General features: G+C 56.7%; 1 protein-coding gene across 2 annotated transcripts in view; it reads right to left on the bottom strand.

Moving 5' to 3' along the window:
• The window catches only part of RET (ret proto-oncogene), a 57,077-nt gene that overhangs the window by 15,987 nt on the left and 18,477 nt on the right, over positions 1 to 22,613 (bottom strand). For both annotated transcript variants that reach the window (NM_001191483.1, XM_024986652.2), the window contains 10 exon segments: positions 1,678 to 1,934; positions 2,876 to 2,998; positions 3,794 to 3,904; positions 5,406 to 5,531; positions 6,249 to 6,507; positions 8,932 to 9,131; positions 10,457 to 10,652; positions 11,937 to 12,178; positions 14,529 to 14,816; positions 16,565 to 16,828. In NM_001191483.1, the coding sequence (NP_001178412.1) occupies positions 1,678 to 1,934; positions 2,876 to 2,998; positions 3,794 to 3,904; positions 5,406 to 5,531; positions 6,249 to 6,507; positions 8,932 to 9,131; positions 10,457 to 10,652; positions 11,937 to 12,178; positions 14,529 to 14,816; positions 16,565 to 16,828 (2,066 nt within the window).

Below are 22,613 nucleotides of genomic sequence, written 5' to 3'. Positions count from 1 at the left end.
TGGGTGCCCAGGTTCCCAAGTCTCGCTGCAGCTGGGTGTGGGCGTGGCTCCAGGGGCTGCTTATGATATGCCTGCCAGGCTCGCCTAACCCACAGACACACCACCACTGGGGACCCACTGCCCCCCAGAGACCAGAGCCCTGTGTTCTTACATCTGGGAGCAGAGGCAGCCTCCTCTCAGCACCACGGCCAGGGGCGCCTTCCAGCCAGCTCCCCAGGCGTCCTGGTGTCTCAGCTTCCCCAAGAACCCATTTTGTTTGTTCTTTAAGTTGCAAAAGAGTCAGTCGTGTCTGACTCCCAGGGACTGTAGCCCACGAGGCTCCTCTGTCCATGAGATTCTCCAGGCAAGAATACTGGAGTGGGTTCCCATTTCCTCCCCCACCAAGAACCCAGAGTCAGGCTCAAAGGTGACAACACAGTCACCACCGCCCTGGTGTCCACACTGCACTGGATAACAGCTGACTGCACGCAGAGACTGGGCTAAGAGGGGATATCATGGATTTGTTTCTCTTTAAAAGTGCTAAAAACCCAAAGTGTCCTCCCCACTTTATGTAAAACACAACTAAGGCCAAAGGGTCGAGTAATGTGTCTAAGACCTCAGAGCTGGTCAGTGTGGCCCCTGGGCCTCAGGCCCAGCTCTGGCTTCTCTGCACTCTGGGCTGGAGGCCGAAAATGGTCCGTGGCCCCCCAACAGAAGAACCGCTCTCATTGTGCATCTCAGCACAAACTGCCAGGGCATATAAGGGAATCAAATGGCTCGTCCCTGGGCCACGAGGGCCATCCCCAGATGTGGTGGCCTCAGGGGCCTCCCTCCTGACTTTGCCGGTTCCAATCACTCAGCAGCCCCCAGTCCCCGTAGCATTTCAGTCTCCTCAGCAAGCACACTGGAGGGCAGACAGGCAGAGGAGCGGCCTGGTCGGGCAGGAGGTGGTGTCTGAGGCTCCTGCACTGACTGCAGGCCCAGACCATGCCCTGGAGGAGGAGGCTTGGGCTGACTCTCCCCACTTGGCAGGCCAGTCACTGAGTCCTGGGGCCAGGCTCCCCCGCAGATGCCTGAGAGGCCTCTCAGCGCCCCCACTCTCCAAGCCACAGACAGACTCCCCTCCCGGCTGCTGCCGCCATGGCCAAGCCCCCCACCTGCCAGTCTCTCTCGCCTGGGTAGGGACAGTGTTTCATCACGGGGCTCCTACCCAACAGGCTCCCCAACAGAGCGACCTGTGGAAATGAAGGCAGAACAGTGGCCTCCAGCCCTAGGGCGGTCCTACCCTCTGATAATAAAACTCACACTCCTTCTCAGGGCCTCCCCCCAGACTTCGTCCTCTAGCACTTGGGGCCTACGCAGGAGCGATCTCAGGAGGGTACAGAGTGGCCTGCCCTTTTCTTGGAGCCTAATGGCCCAGATCTCACTCATTTAAATCAGCACCCATCCTTCTCCACCCTGCTTCACACTCTCTGCCCCACCCCTGCCTTCTGCCCTCCCTGAAAGGCAGCACGGTGGAGGTAGAGGATGACTGGAAGCTCACAGGGTCCTCCCAGCGGGCAAGGGTGCAATAGCCCCGGGGGCCCTGCACCCTCTGTCCCCGCCATTCCTTCCCCAGCTGCCCTAGACCAGAGGATACCCACAGGGCTCCCTGGAAGGGCTGCCTCCCTGGCCCTGCTGCCACCTGGAGAACCTCACCGGGATCTTGAAGGTGTCCACCGAGACCTGGTTCTCCATGGAGTCCAGAGAGGGCCGGCGGGCGCCAGACGAGGAGTAGCTGACCGGGAAGGCTTGGGCGGGCCGGCGGAAGGTCATCTCGGCCGAGGCAATGGGCGGCTTGTGGGCGTTCTTGTGGTAGCGGTGGATGCAGAACGTGGACAGCAGCACAGACACGATGAAGGAGAAGAGCACGGCCGCCGTGATCACTGTGCGGCAGAGCTCATCACACAGGGAGTCTGCGGGCAGGCGGGGGCCGTGAGAGAAGACACCCCGGGAGAGGGACCCCCAACTCCCAACAGAGCCACACCTGTGACAGCCAGGAAGTGGCTGCTGTGACTGACTGTGAGCTGCCTGCCAACCCTCCGGACCCATGGCAGGTACTGTTCGTATGTTTTTGCTACAGGAGACTGTTATTGCCCTTTTCTGGAAGGAATGAGCACTCATAAGCAGCCTGCCTGAGGTCACACACCAGAGGTTGTGCACCCCTGCACCCCACCACCCCCGACCCTGGAATGCTGCACTGAAGCCAGAGGCCCAGGGGCTCTGGGGGTGGGAGGAGAAGCTCTTCTCCTGCGCTCCTAATATCGTCTGTATTTTCTTTATGTTCGATATATAGTGGAGAGGAAAGACAAGTAGCCCAGGATCTGGGCTGTGCAATGATCACTCAAATGCCAGAAAAGCTCCCCATGTGTTCAGTGGGGCCCCCCTGTTCTAGAAGAAGCACCTGGAAGCTGCTGGGAGGGGGGACCCAGCTGGCCAATGCCACAGGCCCAGAAAAGGCTTTACACAGGGACAGTCTGAGGAGATGCTGAGTTATTTGGTGGAAGAACTAATTTTTCAGTCCAATCTTTATTATAGAACTTGAGGCCGAATTCTTTGGTGGTCCAGCGGTTAGCACAGGGAGCTTTCACTGCCGTGGCCAAGATTCAATCCTTGGTTGGGGAACTAAGATCCCACAAGCCTTGCGAAAAAAAAAAAAAGGAACTTCAAGCCACAAGGCGGTCTTAGTAGCCCTGAGCCAGCTCCTTGTCTGCACACATGGGGGAACCAAGACCCCAGGGAAGGAGAAGTTCTCCTAGGTATCTCTTCCTTCCTGCAATCTTCTCCCTCGCTCCCTGGAGGCTCAGGGAGGCATGAGGATCCCAGCCAGCTGTGCCCCCCGCCTCCCCCAACGCACCCTGGCTGTCCTCTGGCTCGCAGAAGCACTTCTTCTCCTCAGGGAAGCAGTTGCAGATACCGAAGCCAGCTTTAATCCCCCGGCGCTCCCCAGGCTCGTGCCCACCAATGATGCTGCCGCCCCCTGAGGACAGACATCACCCACTCAGCAGCCCACTCTCAGCCTCCAGGGGGACCTGGCCAGCCAGGACCACCAGACAGGGTCATGAGAGGCCCCTTCCCACCTGATGTCAGCACTCTCAGGCCCAGGAAGCACAGTGAGCTCAGAAGTCTGGGTCACCCTGGGCAGGAGCCTCAGCATGCATGCATGTGTGCTAAGTTGCTTCAGTCATGTCAACTCTTTGCAACACTATGGACTGTAGCCCACCAAGCTCCTCTGTCCATGAGATTCTCCAGGCAGAAATACTGGAGTGGGTCACCAGGCCCTTCTTCAGGGGATCTTACCGATCCAGGGATCAAACCCGCGCATCTCCTGCATTGGCAGGTGGGTTTCTTTACCACTAGTGCCATCTGGGAAGCCCCAGTCGCAGCATGATGGGCCTCCAAACCAGCTCCCTGGCCGCATTGGGCGAGAGGAGGAACCTGCAGGCTGCCCTGGGCCCTGGCCAAGGTCCACACTTGGTTACTTTTCAGAAGCAGAAAAGGGGTAGTGGGGGCAGCTGGGAGTCAGCAAAACAAGGGACAGGGAGTCATGGACAGGAGTTGGCCAGGGAAACACTGGAGAATGTGGGTCAAGCCGGCAAGCTCTAGTTTTGGGGGAGGAGCGCCTTTATTCAAACAAAATGTTAGGAAAGGGTTCTGCACTCAAAACCCAGGAACTCGGCTGGTCTGGCTGAAGTGCAGGTGAGAGTCGTTACTCCCCACCCATCCAGGCTCCTGCTCGCTCAGGCTCATGGTGCAGACTCCTCAGGTTGCTTACGGAGGCAGTCCTGGGGGCAGATGTTGGGGTCTCTGCTCTCCACGGCGTCACAGTGGCCATCGGGGCAGGTCCTGATGCTGGGGGAGCAGGTGGAGAAGTTCCTGGTGATCCCTACAACACAGAGCGGGCAGGTATGACCACAAGGGAGCAGCTGCCCTGTTCGGACTGCAGAGCCAGGAGGGTCGCACCCCAGGGCCTTCCAGGTCAACCCTGTACCCCACCCCATCCCCTACAAGGAAAAGCAAACTGAGATCTGAGCAAAGAAGAACCACACACAGAGCCCCACCAGCGGGGCATGCCTGAGGTGCAGGGCAGCCAGGATGGTGAGGGCCGGAGGAGCCAGGCAGTCCCAGAGCTGTGCCAGGGAGACCAGACGAGGCTGGGACCCTCTCTAGGCCGCAGTGTGGGTGGAACCCTCTGATTGGCGGACCCAGCTGGCAGCCAGCCACTGTCCACACCCAAGCCTGCTCAGGTCCCTCCTATTTGGGTCCACGTCCCCTGGACTGGGACCTCCCGGGTACAGCCTCTCTGAAGACCATTTTGGATATTTTGAATTATTTTAAGGTTTGTGTTTTCATGAAGTAAAGCCAACTACAAATGACATGTCAACAGTGTAGCCTACCTTAATTCCTCCACTTCTTGGACGCACAGTAATATTACCAAGAGATCTTCGAAAAGGGTCTGTGAACTATGTGTCTAAAAGCATTGGGTGAATGGGGGGAAGAGTGGGGAGAAGGGATAGTCAGGGAGTTTGGGATATACATGTACACATGCTATATTTAAAATAACCAAAAAGAACCTACTGTATGGCACATGGAACTCTGCTCAATATTCTAAAAAAAGCCTCAATGGAAAAAAAATTTGAAAAAGAATATATACATGTGTATGTATAACTGAATCACTGTGCTGTAGACTGGAAACTAACACAACATTCTTCATGAACTATGCTCCAATATAACATAAAAAGTTCAAAAAAAGAAGGCATTGGGTGAATACAGTGGCTCAGATAGTAAAGAGTCTGCCTGCAATGCTGGAGACCTGGGTTCAATCTCTGTCTGGCTTGGGACGATCCCTGGAGAAGGAACTGGCTACCACTCCAGCATTCTTGTCAGAAAATTCCATGGACAGAGGAGCCTGGCGGGCTGTAGTCCACGGAGTCGCAAAGAGTCAGACACGAGTGAGCGACTAACACTTTAACTTTCACATTCACAACTGCATGTGTATCTATGTGTACATGGGTAGAGAAATGGATATACTCATATTAATTACCATCTGGTTTGGGCACCAATACAGAAATTCAGAATTTTAGAATAAAGTAAAAAGAAAACACACACATCTCAACTTTGGCCCCAACCTTCTCAAGTCTAGAGCGAGTTCAGGCTCAGGCGCCTGTGATTCCATCGGTGATAAACAGTTGGAAAGTTCCCTGCTCCCTGCGCTTGTGACCATCGTCTCTCGGCATCAGGAGCCACGGCAGGGACCGAGCACAGGGGAAGACTCGATGGGCAGGGGTGGGAGGTGTCGCAGAGGCTGGCAGGGCCCGCACGCACAGACCCCACTCCCACTCAGCCCTCATCACGCTCCCCACCGCCTGGCTCTGCCCAGGGCCTACCTTTGCCGTCTCCCTGTCTCCACTCGCACCTGCCCGTTAGAGAGCCCAGGCCGCCGCATTCCTCACATTCGGGCCGCCTCTTGCTGACCGCGCAGGACAGGGGGCAGCCAGGCTCCTCAGGCACGTCTAGGGGTGGCAGAAAGCAGTCACAGGGGGCCAGCCTGCCACGGGCACCCATGGGTGCAGGCAGCACTGGCTGAGCTGTCCCCACGAGTTGAGCCCAGAGGGGAGGCAGTCACTAAACTCTGGGGCCGCGGGGTAGTGAGGGGGCTGCTGGGGGAGGGGTGGCATCGCAGTCACACAGCGGGGCAGCTAGGGGGCTGAGTATGGAGTGGGGATGGGAGGTGGCCAGACTCAGCCAGGGACACACAGGACACCCAGTTAAACTTGAACTTCAGAGAACAGTGAATATCTGCTTTGTGTAAACACGGCCCTAACATCACAGGGACATAGGGGAGTTTGTCTTCTAACATACTGCAAAGGCTACATGAGACGTACTTACACCACAAAAATTGCTTGTTGTTTACCTGAAATTCACACTCCACCCGAATCCTATATCGTACCTGGCAGCCCTAAAACGAGTGCACAGGTAGGACCTGCTGACAGACGCGATGGGCAGCAGGGGCCACCCACAACGCTGTCACTCTGAACTAAACTGTGTCACACCTCCCCCCGTCATCCTCCCAGCACAGCTGGACGCTGTTTTCTCATCTTACAGAGAAGGAGGCTCAAGGAAGCCCACCAGTCAGTGACGGGGTACAGGACCGCACCCTTCTACAGGGACAGCCCGAGGCTCTGCCACACCCCGTCCACCCCGACCCTTCCCGCAGCCCGGGCACTCACATATCCCTTCCACGCTAACGAGCAGCGGGGCCTGGGCTTGCTGGCGGGTTGGTTTCTCGGCGGCCACCACCGTGTACTGGAGCTGGGCACACTCGGGCCGCTGCAGGGCCTCTATGTCATTCACGAACAGGGTCCCCGAGGTGTCCTCAGCCGAGGTGACCATCCCCAGGGCGCTGCAGTTGGCGCTGGAGGGCTGCAGCCTGTACTGCACTTGGATGCCGCTGAACTCCTGGCAGTTTTCCACGCAGACTTTCCCGATCTAGGCATGGGATCAGGGAACCCTTAGCCGGGTGGCTGGACCACCTGGGACAGTGGCTGGAGGGGCTCCGTGCCAGCTTGAGTCCCAGGACAGTTTCCCACTCAGCCCAGAGATGGCGGCCCCCAATCTCCCCATCCTCCAGGCCCCTGGAGTCTTTAGACCCATCTGCCTGCCTGGCCTGGCCCTGCCCAGGCCATGACACCACCCTTCACTCCTGTTCCTGGGAGGCGGAGGTGGAAAGAACACAGGGTTCCGGGCTTTGGTTTAGGGACTGGCCCTCCAGGGAGGCGCTTGCCGGCTTGCCCGGCTCACCCCTCACTTGCTTCCTCATTCGAGCACAAAGGCAGCCTGGATGCCTCCCACACACCTCCCTCTCCTCTGGGCAGGCCCGTCGTGCTCTGGGGACCACTAGGGTCCATCCTTAGTGTCCTGTCCGGGTCACCTGCCTGGTCAGTCAGAGCACGGCACTTGGGCCACAGTTCACACAGCAGGGTTACTGTCCCACCCAGGACCCGCAGCCTCCTAAGACTTGGGCCGGAACCCCTGGGAGAGAAAGGATACTTCTCTAGGGATGCCTCATGGCCGCAGTGGTCACTGGGGCCTGGAACTCTCCTTTTCCCTCCCTCACCACCCAAGTTGGAGTTAGGGTTGCTGGGGCTTGAGATCAGAAGCTCTGACTAGTCAGGGCTGAGGGCTGGGGGACTGGAGGCAGGCACAGGGCCCCCTGCCTGCAGCCACAGGCCCTTGCTCAGGCCCAGGGCAGAGCCAGGCTCCACCAAGCCCACTCCTGATACGACAACAAAACCACCTCCTGGGCTCCGAGCACTTCCTTGTACACAGCAGGTTCACTTCCACTTTCTCCTGTGATCCTCAAGATTGCCTGAAGTCACCACCTTCAATTTATAATCATGAATACTAAGCGGGGGGGGGGGGGGGGGGGGGCGGGGAGGCTGGTGAGAGACTGCAGTGTGTGTAAGGCCGGGATGGGACTCAGGTCCCTGCACCCTCCTGAGTCCAGGCTCAGGGAAAGACTTAGTGGGCAGGGCTGGGGGGCATCGCAGAGGTTGGCAGGGCCTGCCCTCCCAGATGCCACTCCCACTCAGCCCTCATCACCCTCCCCACTGCCTGGCTCTGCCTGGCAATGCCTGTGCCCACCTCAGCCCCCCTGGACACCCCTCAGGCTCCTCTGCTTCATCACCTCTCACCACCCTTGCCCTCTACCTCCAGGAAAGGCCTGGCAGGAGTGGCAAGTGGGGAGTCTGGCTGTGCCCAAGAGTGGGACTCTTCTTGTGCTGGGTCCTGAGTGACTGCCAGGAGCGGAGAGGGCATGGGAACCACCCACAGAAACTGGCAGAGCCGCTGTCCTATGTAGGAGATGACCCTAAATGGGACATTCTAAAGGAGACATAGCCACAGCTATGCGATTAGGAGAATGCAGTATGTTAAGTCATATGCTTCCCGTAACTGCAAGTAAACTTTAAAAAGTGCTTCAGAGAAACATTCTAGACAGAACTGCACCAAAACGTTAAACACTGGCTGATATGAGGAAACGAGATCGCTCCTGTCTATCCCTTATACCCTTCTGACGAATTCTTACTACTTTTCCTTTTTTCCCCCTACTATTAATCACTATTTTCTGATGACAAATGCAAAATAAGCTCTAGCAAGCAGACTTGCAGGAAAGAAGAAAGTAGAAGCACTCCCTGTCTTTCCCTGATGCTGCTGCTAAGTCGCTTCAGTCATGTCCGACTCTGTGCGACCCCATAGACGGCAGCCCACCAGGCTCCCCCGTCCCTGTGATTCTCCAGGCAAGAACACTGGAGTGGGTTGCCATTTCCTTCTCCAGTGCATGAAAGTGAAAAGTGAAAGTGAAGTCGCTCAGTTGTATCCGACTCTATCGACCCCATGGACTGCAGCCCACCAGGCTCCTCCATCCATGGGATTTTCCAGGCAAGAGTACTGGAGTGGGGTGCCATTGCCTTTTCCGCTTTCCCTGCAGAGGTCTCCACTAAGGCCTGTGTTTGCACACTTGGAAATTTCCGGCAACGAAGACTTGGTTTTGAACATATGGAGCCACCTGAGACCAATACTTCTGCAAAGTACTTTTTCCCACTTCATTCACCCTCAGGAACATCTTTTCAAGTTGGCACAGATTTACCTGGCACTGCTCTTTCATTAGTAAAAAATGTAAAAATGCTGAGAAGGGAGAGGCCAAAGAGGGGCCCACAAAGCCCCCCAGCCCCTCTCACGACTGCTCCATTCTCCCACAGCCTTAGCCTCCCTGGCTCTGTGCCTGTTGCTCCCCAGGGACACTCTTTGTACTCAGGGAGGGAGTGTCCACATATGTCCCCCATGTGACCCCCATCCTGGGGGTCCCTGCTCCTCTATTCCCCTCCCCAGGTTGGCAAGAGGCCAGGGGCTCACCTGGGCGAAGCGGTGGGCCCGCCTGCTCACGGAGAAGGAGTAGGCGCTGGGCAGGCGCAGGCTGACGGGCAGCACGGACACGTTGAAGTGGAGGAGGACGACACCCTCCCCTGGGCCCTGGAAGTCTGAGTCGTTGACCAGCACGGCCAGCTGCACAGCCCAGCTCTCCGAGATGGGGAGGCTCCGGTTGAGAACCAGCTCTGCGGGTGGAGACATGTGATGATGGGCAGGGGCCCTGCCGAGGGTGGAGACCACTGCCCCACGCTGCTGCACATCTCCCCTGCAAAGCATTCCCTGGACACATGGGCATATGTGTGTCAACAGGTACTTCTACCCACATGGTACACAGACAACAGACCTGGCAGGAGGCACTAAGGTTGAACTATTTTAAACATGAGTCACTGTGCTGAGCTGAGCCCAGAAGACCCTCCTCAGCTGGGAGGTAACCTCAGCGAGGTGTGTGTGTGTGTGCGCCTGTGTATAAGGAAGATGCGTGTCGGGGGCAAGCACACACAGGTAAAGACCCACCACCACCACCACCATCACCACCTTCAAGATCCTAGGAAGACTGTCCTGGCCCCTGAGCACTTGTTGCAACAGCACCAGCCTCCTGTGGACCCTCAGATTCCACAGGCCTCAAGCACCCGGGAGCTTCCCACTCCTGAGCAGTCACCATGTGCCAAGGCTAAGATCCCCATTTAGTGGAGCACAAAGGAGGCGAGGATCTCTGGGAGCACATGGCATAGAGTGAGTGTGCAGGGGCAAGGATGACATTTTCCCTCGCACAGAACAGAGGTCATCAGAGGCTTGGTGAGGAAGGAGAAGACGGGAAACAGGATCAGGCCAGGCAGAAAGGGGTATAGGCACCAGTGGTCCTGGGTTCCCCAGAAGCAGGCCCCCAAACAAGGATCCAAGCACAAGGGGCATATTTGCAAGGTGATCCTACAAAACACAGGCAGGAGGGCAGGCGAGGGAGGCGGGGTTTGGCAACTGATGAGGACACCCCATCCTGCAGGTGAGCCCTGGGGGCACATGGTGCTTAGGCCTGAGGGTGGGCACGTTTCAGAAGCCAGACGGGATAGTCATCCCAGAACCCTCCAATTTGAGGGCACAGAGCTGCTACTGGACATCAATTCCTGTTAGCAGAGAGTTGCTGGTGGGGGGTCAAGGATCCCTGAGCACTTGGGCACCTAGGAGGTGGCACAGCTGGTGCCAGGGGCCAGAGGGAGATAGGTGTTGCAGTGAGCCCTGGTGTGGTCAGCACAGGGTAGTGTGGTTGGGTCCTGCCACGGTCGGCCTCGGGCTTGGGGCAGTTCAGGGAGAAAGGACGGCCTGTAAACACCCACCAAGGTGGCCAAGGTGAGCCCAGCAGAGACAAAGGCTGGGAAGAGGGTTGGAAGGGATGGCCACCTGGGCTGAGAGGGCCAGGATAGGTGTTTACGTGTGCAGGGTGCTGCCCTGCCCACGGAGAGTGGGCTGCCAGTTCCCCAGGGGGCCGTGTCAGGCCACACTGCTCCCCTCTTACTGTAGTCATGCACGGTTGCCCTCACAAAGCTGCCGTTGGCCTGGGCCAAGGTCTCATTGGGCGCGTGCTCCACTCGGAAGGTCCGGAGGGCCTTGGGGTCCCCAGAGAGCAGCGTGTTCGTGTACCGTCTCAGGAGCTCCCCGGAGGCTGGCACCACGTCTGCATCGAAGACACGTAACGTGGCTACCACTGTGCCCTGCAAAGAATACGGGGGCCAGTCAGGGCCCCGAAAGCCAGAGCCCATAGGAGGGCACGTGCCCCACAGGTTGATCACGTGTGTGCGGTCAGAGCTGGCTCCAGGGTCAGACTGACCAGGATTCGAGCTGCAAGGGGCCCCCAGCCAGCATGCTGGTCACCCTTCCTGGGCCACTGCACCTCACCTTTCCAACAGGTGCGATGGCATCTCCAGACTTCCCATGATTATTGGTTAGAACAGACGCCCTGGTGCTCTGTGGAAGACCTCATTCAGGTCCCCACAGTGCAGAGTGGTCACCCCCACACTCCTTCGAGGAAGCTGGGCCCCGCACAGTGGATAAGTTAGCTCAGTGTCATGGAGTGAAAGACGACAGAGCTGGGACCTAAGCACAGTGTCCACCAGTGTCTCTCCTAAAGCTTCTTCTGTACCCCAGGCTGGATGGGGGTCATGAGGGGCTTTCTGAGTAAAGTCACAGGTCATTTCTGCTCTCACTACTGACCAGGCTCCACAGTGTCACCATGGAGTTGCCCTGCAAGGCTCATGAGACATTTCCCTACGCCATGTGCTTTCCTCCTGCCCATCCATCCACCAAACCTGCTGCCGGGGTGCCCAGAGAAGCAGGCAACCACTGCATATCCGACTCCGACCCTCCCCTTGCCCCCGCCAGCCTGCCGGCTGCAGGAGAGCCCAGGGCCCAGCAGGTGGCAGTCACGCTCCGCCTGCGCGGGCCAGAGGAAGACGGGACCCGATGGGCGGGGCGGCGCAGGGACATCCCTGTCAGGTCCACTGGCCTGTCTTCCTCCACTCCGGGGTACCTTCCCTGAACTCACTGGCCCTCCCTTGAGGGGCCGACAGCCCGAAGAAGGGAACGCCCTCCTGCAGATGTCCTCTCCGTCTCCTCGGGGCAGCGCGCCCCGCCTGTGCAGCAGCACAGTTGCGCCCCTCTGATGTGAGCCCTGCCGGGTGACTCAGAGGCTGGGCACCCCTACTCCCAACCCCACAGGCACCCCAGCCCCTCCCCTCACCCTCCTCCCGGGGCAGGGATCAGCTCGGTGCCAGTGGGGCTGGTCCTCTCTCCTCCTCAGCTGTCCTGGAAACCAACAAAACCCCGACAGACAGACTGATGGACAAATGAAAGACGAATAACTAGAGTGGTCAGCCACATGACTGGATGGCTAGATGGACAGCTGAATAGACCAAGGAACAAATGACGAATGGAGGGACCCAGATGCCCAACAGAGAGACGACAGACACTAGACGAGCACCAGACAAACGCATAGGCACCTCCTTCCGCTTGAACTCCACCACGGCGCTGGCGCTGTCGACGCCCCCGAGGAAGGTGGGCGCAGAGTCGTCCTCGTCGTACACGGTCACGGGGAAGGGCACCATCACCTCCTCCTCGCGCGCGCCCACGCGAACCGTGCACGCGGCCACCAGCTCATACTTCTCCCGCTGCTCGCGGTCCAGGGCCCAGCGCGTGCTCACCTCCAGGCTGTCCGGATCGCAGCGGAAAGGCAGACTCTCACCTGAGCACCAAGCAGACCAGCAACCCCGGGATGACCCCGAGCTGCGGGGAGGGCGAGCTGCCTTCCTCAGGGGCCCGCAGGAGAGGAGACAGAGCTGGGGTGCATGCTGGCCCTGCGCTGCGACCCCTGTTTAGCTCCACAGTGGAGCACAGCCTCCAAGCACAGTTTGCAGTGAAGACACTGCTCTGAGCATCACTGTGCCTGCAGCCTGCACCGGTGCTGATAGGGAAGAGAGGGAACCAGGAGGTCTGCCTCAGGTCCTCAACCTGATCACCTAGGAGAGGCACACCCCTTCACACACCCTGCCTGCCTCCTCTGTGGCGAGGGCTGGCACCAGTCAGGCTGCAGCCCAGAGATCCAGCTCCTAGCGTTTGCTGGTTTTCGAAAAACTGTTAGGAATTTCCTTAACTATGGAAGCAAGACATGCTCATTTTAGAGAATGTGAGAAAAAAGCCACAATTCCACCACTTGAAAACCAACATGGGGGACATGTGGTGTGATTTCATGTTAACACACAAATATTTCTGACTGTCTGGTTTGGATCCCTGCCCTATACACCTGCAGGCTGCATGGCCTGAGGCTGATGGTTCTTGTCTCTTTGTGCTTCAGTTTCCTCGCCAGAAGATGAAGTGAAGTGAAAGTTGCTCAGTCGTGTCTGACTCTTTGCGACCCCATGGACTATACAGTCCATGGAATTCTCCAGGCCAGAATATTGGAGTGGGTAGCCGTTCCCCTCTCCAGGGGGGGGTCTTTCCAACCCAGGGATCGAACCCAGGTCTCCTGCACTGCAGGCGGATTCTCTATCAGCCAAAGCCACCAGGGAAGCCGCAGAAGATGAGATGCTGTGTGTATTCAAAAGTTCAATGACTCACTGCAACGTGATGAGGGGAGGACCAGTAATAACAACATACTCTTCAACCCAAGCCTGTCCCGGAATTCGTCCTCCAGAAACGACCCAGAAAGGGGGAAAAGCTGAAGGCTTGAAGGTGAACAGTGACCACCCCATAGCCAACCTCAGGAGGGCTGTCAACTCCACTTGGTGGAAAAATCACATCAAAGCCACATATTACATGTGAATTACACGTTTCCCTCTATTGATTATGGTTACAAAAACAGCTTTTATTTTTCTTTTAAGTGAAAAAGGCACCACACTAAAGCATAAGCTTTGGGGACAATTTTGTACAAAGACATCCATCCCTGTTGCAGGATAAATGAAAGGATGCTGGGAATGTGAGTGACTACTTTCCTTACACTACTGAGATTTCCTCTAACATTATGACCATGTGTGGGTGCCATCAACCTGGTGGGAATCCAGGCTTCATTTCCTAGCTGACCAGCATAGTAAGTGTCCCCTTTAAGTCCCCTTTAAACTGTCTAATGGCACCTCACACATGGCGGCTCAGTTGCCTTATCTCATCTCCACTCGAATCCAGTGCCCTTCTCCTACCCCATATCCATATGGCCTCCCCAGGGCCATTGTATATTAGGACCATCTTGTGACAAGGTCCACTGTCCTTACAGTGGCTCAGGTGGAATCCTGGAACCAAGGTTTGTCCCCTCGTGAATCTCTCAACACCCCACATTCAACTCCCCAGGAAATCTTGCTGGATCTTCCTGCAAAAACATGCCCAGAGCCTTCCTGCTTCTTGTGGCCTAAAGGCTTCCACCCTCAACCCCAGTCCTCATCCTCTCACTCAAGGATTTCTCCTGCCTCTTAATTGTTTTCCTGCTTCCTCCAAACCACTTACCCCAAATCATTTCTCACACATCAGCCAGACACACCTTTTAAAGGGAAGTTATAGCCTGTCAATGACACCCTCCCCTCCACCCCTGCAAGTACCTTCTACGGGTCCCTAGTCCCCTAACCAGGAAGTCCTGCCCCTTCCCTTGAATTTTTCTGCCCTCAGCAGCCTCTGCCCTCCCTTCCAGCTACAATTCCCCCTTGGCACTTTCAAAAGAGCTCGCCCTGCTTGCTGGGCACCCTCCTTTACCTTGCTCCAGCCACCTGACTTGGGACAGTGGTCTCCACCACTCTATGCCCTCTCAGCTTTACCTCCAACTAGTCTCTTCAGAGGCCACCCAATGTCCTTAGCACCCTTGTGGGCTCCACCTGCTATGGGCGTGGAAGGTCCAGACAGGTGGGATTTGGGCCTGAATTGTTCAGTTTCATCCTTGGTCCCTAGAACCACGCCTGGCCTGTGGCCTGCATACATGAGATACACACGGACCTCTGAATGAATGGATGATGGGGTGGTGCAGAGTCAACTTGGACAGCTCATGTAGAGGAACCACAGTGCTGTGCCTGGCACTCGGCAGGCATCGAGGAAGGCTCCATGCGGCTGGCACTCACCTCCCAGGAGCCTGTAGGCCACGCTGACGTTGGGGCAGAGGAACTGCACGGGCAGCAGGCGGAACTGGTGGAAGGTGCCGGGGGGCCTGTTCTCCCGGATGCGGAAGGACAGGCCTGACTCGGGGAAGCAGAGCTCCCGGGGTTTGAGGGCGCCGCAAGCTGGGAAGGAGGCATTGATGACGGAGAAGTACACACGGGCACAGCCCGGCCACTGGCACTCGCCCTCACGAACGGACGCGGGTGACAGGAAGACCCAGAGATAGACGGTAAGCAGTGGGAAGCCGCCGTCTGCAGAGAGACAAGTCAGGCCCCACTGGGGCATCAGCCACACCTGCCCAGCTGGGACCTGAATGGGGAGAGGGCAGGAGCTCGGGGCTGATGCAAAGCCTAGCCCTCACCAAGGCCTGCAGGACTCTGCTGGGCACCCCGCCTGGCCCCCACCTCCTGCTTGCCCCCTACGGCCCTGGACTTGGGATCTTGCAGCCTCAGGGCCCTGTGGCTCTGCTCCCTTGTCCTCACAGGCCCACCTCTCTGGTTATTCCAAGACTCAGTTCAAATACCCTTCCTCAGAGAGGTGCCCTGAGCCCTGGGTCTAAGACGGAGTGCTTCCCCAAGGTGGGCTCTTGGCACCTCAGGCGACCTCCCTTCCCTCCCTCACCCACTGCCCCAAGCACTTTCTTTCTTTTCTCACTTTTAAAAACACTACAGGGGTGGGATTGGGTGGGAGGTGGGAGAGAGGTTCAAGAGGGAGGGGACATATGTATACCTGTGGCTGATTCATTGTGATGTATGGCAGAAGCCAACACAATATTGTAATTATCCCTCAATTAAAAATAAATAAAAATAAAATACTTATTCTATTTTTGCCCATGTTGCTGCTTGTGGGATCTTAGTTCCCTGACCAGGGACTGACCCCAGGATCTCAACAATGAAAGTGCAGAGTCCTAACCACTGGACCCCCAGGGAATACCATGCCACCCCTGCAGAGACACAGACTTCCCCAGAGAGGGGATTTCTGGCAAGTTCCATCATGGAGGCACTATAGCAACCCCCCTCCAACCTGTCTGGATCTCAGCTGGGGCAGGGGCTCTTCCTGGGCCTTCTATCTCAGCCCTAGGGAAGTGTCCCCGCCTCACACCTGCTCCTCCCATATGTATCAGTCCTCTGCTTCTTCCTAGCCTGTCCTCTGTTGCTCCAGTCCCCTGCTGTGATTAATAATTCTCCATATAAACTTTCTCTGTTCTAATTACCGTGATTTCTCTCCTGACTTGAGCTGGCAGGTGCATGGGGCCACTCTCTAATTATGAACAGAACACGCCTCCTATCAAACTCAGACCCTCGGCAAATTCCACTCTGGCAGTACTGTTCACAGCACTCACAGGAGTTTGGGGCTGGCGTGAGGGTCCAGGGAGGCCCTGTCTATGGAGCAGGAGGTGGGGTTGTGACCACCACTTGGTGCCACAAGGCAGCACTCTGCTCCACAAACACTCTCCTCCCAGTGCCAGGGCACATGTGGGCTTCACTCCAGCTTGGACCCCTGCTCTGAGGAGCCGGCCAGGCCTTCCTCCTGCTCCACTTTCCTCCCTGGCACCAGGCCCCCGTCCTCACCAGGTGCCAAGGGCAGCCTGCTGCTGATGGCAAGGTGGGTTCTCCGTGCAAACAGCTGCTTCTCCACCAAGTTCCAGATCATCCACTAAATCAAGATCTTGGGATTTTTCTAGCCTTTCTTAACTCTTCTCTCACAACCCCACATCTCTGTTAATCCAACTGGAAAAGACATTTGGAGCCAGCATGGAGAGAGCCCCTCAAGTTCTACACATAAGTTCTCCAAAATCCCAACAGCCTCAGAAGGCCTGAGGGTCATCAGTGGTCCTCAAGCTCATCCTGGCTCCCTCACAGGCTGGACAAAGAAGACAGGCCAGCACCATCTCACTCCTTGGGAGCTGTGTGATGGGCGCTAAGGAGGGACAAGGAGAGGGCGGGGCGGGGCGTGGGCAGTGAGGCGTGTGGGGGTGGGGTCAGGGCCGCCCCCTTACTGCGGATGTTGAGCTTCTCCCAGGAGCTGTGGTCCAGGCTCTGGTTAAGGTAGAGAAGCCCCGTGTCCTCCTGGATGCGGACCCAGTCGTTCTCGTGCAGCCGCGTGCGGTAGGCGCCGTAGAGGTGCTGGCCCAGGCGGAAGCTGGGCACCTCCTCCGGCACGTCCCGCAGGGCGTGGACATAGAGCAGGGGCGTGCCGGCCGGCTGGTCCACGTATAGCTTCTCCCAGTAAGCATCCCTGGAGAAGTAGAGTCCCAGCGGGGCTGTGGGAGGCAGGGAAACACGTGAGGGAGGGAGGGATGACCACGGTGACCGTGACGGCAGAGCCCAGCAGCCCTCCCAGGCAGACCAGCTTTCCCAGCGGCTTGACTTCACATTTTAGCAATAGCTTCCTTGTGGGCCGAAAAAGAAAACCTCACTAATTTAAAATTCTGATCTAAGTAGGTCTTTCTCATCTGTAGTCCTAAGAACATCAACACACAGTTATCTGTATAGCTAAACACTAGCTGCAAACACACAGCTTTAAAACAGAAAGAGGAGGAAGTGAGGAAGCATAAACAGCTACAAAATCATCCTCAATTGCCCAAGATAGATAAGCACTTAAGCCACTCGGCTTTCACCCAGGCTTCTGCTCACATCACCTGGAGCCAGAGTTTTCAAGTGTACAAGACGCTGCCAGACAAGCAGAGCAGGCAGGGGTCCCCAAAGATGAACGAGAGTACTTTATAAGTAACAACGTGTGTGTGTACTAAGTTGCTTCAGTTGTGTCCGACTCTTTGTAACCCTATGCACTGTAGCCCTCCAGGCTCCTCTGTCCTTGGAGTTCTCCAGACAAGAATACTGGAGTGGGTTGCCACGCCCTCCTCTAAGAGATCTTACTGACCCAGGGATGGAACCTGCATAGCTTACGCCTCCTGCATCGGCAGGTGGGTTCTTTACCACTTGTGCCACCTGGGAAGCCCCTATAAGGAACAAAATCTTCATCTAAAGTCAAACACGCTTCTACCATAGTACCGAAAAATTCCACTCCATTTATCTGAGAGAAATGAAAACATATGTCCGTCAAGTGACTTGTTCACAAATGCTGGGGTTATTCACAGAGCCAAGAACTGGAAAGAACCCAGATGTGCTCCAGTAGGTGATCAGATAACAAACCTCGGTCCATCACACCATGGAACCCTATGCAGTCAGGACGGGGCACAAACTATTGATACACACAACAGCCTGGACACATCTCATAGACATCCTGCCAAGTGGAAGGAACAGCACAAAAGAATCACATGGCACCGTTCCAGACTGATTTTAGGGGACAGAAAATCAGCCCTGGGTGTTCACTGGAAGGACTGATGCTAAAGCTGAAACTCCAGTACTTCGACCACCTCATGTGAAGAGGTGACTCATTGGAAAAGACCCTGATACTGGGAGGGATTGGGGGCAGGAGGAGAAGGGGACGACAGAGGATGAGATGGCTGGATGGCATCACCGACTTGATGGACATGAGTTTGAATGAACTCCGGGAGTTGGTGATGGACAGGGAGGCCTGGCGTGCTGTGATTCATGGGGTCGCAAAAGAGTCGGCCACGACTGAGTGACTGAACCGAACTGAACTGAACTGAACCAGCTGGGGGTGGGAGGGGCAACAGACTAGAAAAGCAGGGGGCACATTTTGGGAAACATACAGGTTTCATATCCTGATGGGGTCACACAGGCACATCCATTTGTCACCAACATACAGCCAAGATTTCTGCATTTCAGCCTATGTAAATGTGGCCTAAATTGATCACTGAGGGGCTGTGGGAGAGCTGTAAAATGCCATGCGGAAGAGGGGTGCTGACCATGGCCACGCTGGGTGAACCCATGGACTGCTCAGCCTACTACTCTCTTGACTTGGTTTAGGTTCAACATTTTGCATCATAAAAAGTTATTTTTAAATAGTAAGAAGTTTTAAAAAGATGGATAAATGGGCAGGCAATGCTTAAAAAAACGACTGAAAACCTGCCAACATTCTCTACAAAGCACAAAAAATACTACCGCACAAAGCAAACATGAGAAACATTGTACTTGTGTGTAAGTACAAGTTCTCTTTTCAATCAATTTGTTTCCACATACATTCTGCTTCTCCTGCAGCCACCAGGGTGAGTGGTTGGTCCGCTCGGCACAGTGGAAGACACCCTGGGGCTGCCTGGGTCCTCGAAGACACACTTGTGTGTGGGCAACAAGTGCCGAGTGGAGTCAGGTGAGGAGAACAGGTTAAGACCTTTTGGATCCCAAAGTGGCGAAACAGTAAGAAAACTGGAAGGTTGCCAGCACTGTGCCAGGTTTCCCAAGGATGACTTCAAAGGCAACCTGGCTGGGAATGCCAACTTGGAGGGAAGTGTGCATTGATTGGGTTCCGCCCACCCAGAGTGGGTGCTGCCCTGCCGGACAGGCCTGGACCACGGAGCCAGCAGGAGAGGGAGGGAACAGGAAGAGAAACGGAGAGAGACAGAAGGAGGGAAAAGACAAAGGAGGGTAAGGAGTAAGGGGGAGAGGATGGAGGCGAGAGATGCTCTGGCCAGTAGTCAAAGGTCTGGCCCTGCACACCCGGGACTAAAGACAGAGATGGAAGGAAGGGGCTGCAGGCACGGTGCTGACCTATTAGACCTTTGGAAAACTGCTCCCTAGGAGTGCTGTCCCTGGAGTGGGACCCAGAGTCACTGGGCCTCTTCAGGTGAGGTGTTGGGAAGGGCAGCTGGACTTCAAGGAGCTGGCACTGTGCCCAAGTTGGGCTCTGCACTGGGGCCTTCCTGCCCCACCACCTCTTGAGGGAGGGGATCCACCCAGAGCATCATGCTGCCTGCCGTCCAAGGGGGTGGCAGTTCCAGGAGCCCCAGAAGAAGTCACCCTGAGGAACTCTGGGGAGGGAGCACGGAGACCTGACTTCCCCTGCCAGGGGTCTCACTGGTAGAGACCACGACAGGAGCCGCCCACACATGGCTGAATGCCACCCTCCTGTCCCACAGCCTCCCAACTGGCCACAAGGACATGGGCTTCCTCTCAGATGCACTCAGGATGCTCATTTCTTTTGGATTTAGTAGCCAACTCTCAGAGAAGGCAATGGCACCCCACTCCAGTACTCTTGCCTGGAAAATCCCATGGACGGAGAAGTCTAGAGGGCTGCAGTCCATGGGGTGGCTAAAAGTCGGACACGACTGAGCGACTTCCCTTTCACTTTTCACTTTCATGCATTGGAGAAGGAAACGGCAACCCATTCCAGTGTTCTTGCCCGGAGGATCCCAGGGACGGCAGAGCCTGGTGGGCTGCCGTCTTTGGGTCGCACAGAGTTGGACACGACTGAGCAACTCAGCAGCAGCAGCAGCAGCAGCCAACTCTAGCAGGGACGGCTGGCAGCTCAGAGAACTGTGTCAGCCCTAAATGGCCTCAAGACTGGCCTTGTCCCTGCTTCTGTGAAAGGGCGGCCAATGGCACCAGCTCGGAGCAGGCCTTTTGCAAGCTGGGCAGAGTGATGGGCCGCAGCTGACAGATCGATCCTCCTGCACAGCTAGGATTCACTCCACTGGCTCACGCTTCCTGAAAAGTACATACACGTCTACAGAGGACCCTACAGCATTGCTCATCACTGCTCTTGTGACAAAGACAGGAGTGCCCCTGTGGTGTTTCCTCAGCCAACGGGAGGGAAGGGGCAGCCGCAGAGAGGCTCCCCACCTGTAATGCACTGGAACCCCACTGCACTGCCTGGTAGAGTAATAACCCTGGGTCTTCCCTCCTCACAGAAACCAGAAGGGCTCCCAGTGCACAGCAGCCCCCTGTCCCGCCCCAGTAAGGCCAGATCTGGGAAGGCAGATTCAAAGTGGGGGTCAACACCAGACCCAGCCCTGCTGCCCCAAGACAAGTGCCTGATTCATAAGCAGCAGCCTGGCTTCCTTTCCCTCCAACGCTCCATGAAGTTTGCAAGTCAGAGGGTCTTGGGGGAGCTCTGGAGTGGGCTGTGGGGGGCTGGGGAAGGGGCGGGGAAGATGATGCTCACCCCCGTGGACAGGAAGAGGAGTGGCTTGCTTTTCCCTCCACTGCCACCTTCTCCAGAGGACCTGGCCCGCCGCATCTGCCCACCCTGCCTCTCAAAGGTACAGAGTGGGGTGAGCGTGGCCAGGTGGACCCACACAGCGCGAGGCCAGGCCCCGTGCACATGTGACCCTCCACTTTCTTGCAGCCCTAGACGGAGCTGCTGATGGGATCACTGCTTTGCAAGCAGGCACCGGGGCAGGACAGGAAGAAAGCTGTTTGTATGCTCGAGGGCACACGCATAGCCAGCCAGGGGATTGGGATTCGGAAGGCCGTCTTTCCAGCGGCACAGACCTCACCGGCCTGCTCAACCCCATGTCCCACAGTCTGGAACCCACGGTTACTGTGCCCACCCTCCATCCCCACCCCAAGCCCTGAGTGGTGACTGCAAGTCAGGGATGCTGGCCTGCAGAAGAAAGCAGTCCCTGAGGGCACACCGTCTCTCGGGAAGCTTGACTTTCTGGCCATAAAGAGAATGAGAGATTTCCCAGTGGCTTGACAGGGTGGTGGCCTGGTGGCAGTCCAGGCTCGTGACACCATGCTGGATGGGAAGGAGGCTCGGCTGGGGCTGGTGCTGCCAGCCTCTTCCTCATCCTGGCAGAAAGGTGAGCACCAACCACTAGCAATCTGAGATGCTGCCTGCAGGGCCCCAACCCCAGAGCTGCAGGAGACTCGGCTGGTGGGGAGGGGGGTGAGCCCAGGGTGGGTCCCCCAGATGGCACGCAGCAGAGGGCAGCCTGTGTCTCCCAGCCTGCCTGGCCACCAGCTCTCCTTGGTGTGCCAGAGCTCTCTGTGGAGAAGTGAGGTCTGCATTCTGGTCCCCGGAGTACTGGGAAGGATACTGTGGGATGCCTGCACCCACATCAGAGGAGTATCATGACTTCTGCCTCCTTATTCTCTCAGGATATAACCCCTGTGGCCTTGGTCAGCTGTGCAAGAACCGGCAGCCCTGGGAGCCACACGTGGCGGGGGGACCTTGCAGATGGGTCTTCTAAGGGGGTGAGATGCTCACTCCACCTGCCAGGTAGCGAGGAGCAGATCCAGATGGGGCTCCTCCCTTTGGGCCCCCTTGAGCACATGTACTTTCAATGGTCAGGGGGCTGGGAGGTGCCTGAGCTCCAGGCAGCCCCCACCTCCGAGCTGGTCGAGTCCCCACCACACAGACCTCACGTGCGGGATGACAGCACTGCCTGCTCTCATCTCTGAGCCAGGTCCTACGGGATCCATGTGGGGCCTGGTCTGTTGCTGCCAAAAGGGATTTGTGGGTTGGGCGTTGATTGTGAACAGAAACAGTCTTAAATGCACTTAAAATGCTTCCCAGGTGGTCCCTGCTCAGGGCATGGCCGCCTTAATGCTCCTCCTTGTCACAGACACTTTTAGATGGAAAAACACATGGTCCAAGTCAGGGAATGAGGGTGTGGGTGCAGGCAGGGCTGGCCTCAGGTGGGTGTAGCCTGGGGAGACCACAGGTCCCCATGCTTGGTTTAATGCTCTCCTGTCATTGTCCTAAAATAATTCATAATTCTAGAACAATCCGCATGCCATGCTGGGCCCCACAAATGATGGGGCCAACCCCAGGGGGTGAAGGAGAAGAGCCCGGAATGGGCCATCAGAGGTGTCCAGTTTCCTGGGCTGTGCAGCCTTTGTAGAGTTCTGGCCTCCTCTGGGCCTCGCTTTCTCTGACTGTGAACAAGAGAAGGGCAGGCTAGGGAGAGAAGGAGCTGGGGCAGGTGCAGACAGGCCTCACCTTCGCACAGGTACACACAGTATGAAGTTCTCACTTCCGATTTATAATCATTGGGCAAACCCCTTCACTGCCCCAGTAAACAGGTAAGAACACGAGGCTGGGAGGTGAGAAGCCTTCCCAGGACCAAACAGCTAGAGGTTGGGCATCTTGGGGTTTGGTACGATGACTAACAAAGCGGCGATGGGACTCAGGACCAGGGCAAACGCCATCCCCTCCGGGAAGCCCCAGGCCCCGCCAGC

The sequence above is a fragment of the Bos taurus genome, chromosome 28 (genome assembly GCF_002263795.3).
Source record: "Bos taurus isolate L1 Dominette 01449 registration number 42190680 breed Hereford chromosome 28, ARS-UCD2.0, whole genome shotgun sequence".
NCBI lineage: Eukaryota > Metazoa > Chordata > Mammalia > Artiodactyla > Bovidae > Bos > Bos taurus.
This window is presented reverse-complemented; position numbering and strand designations above follow the sequence as displayed.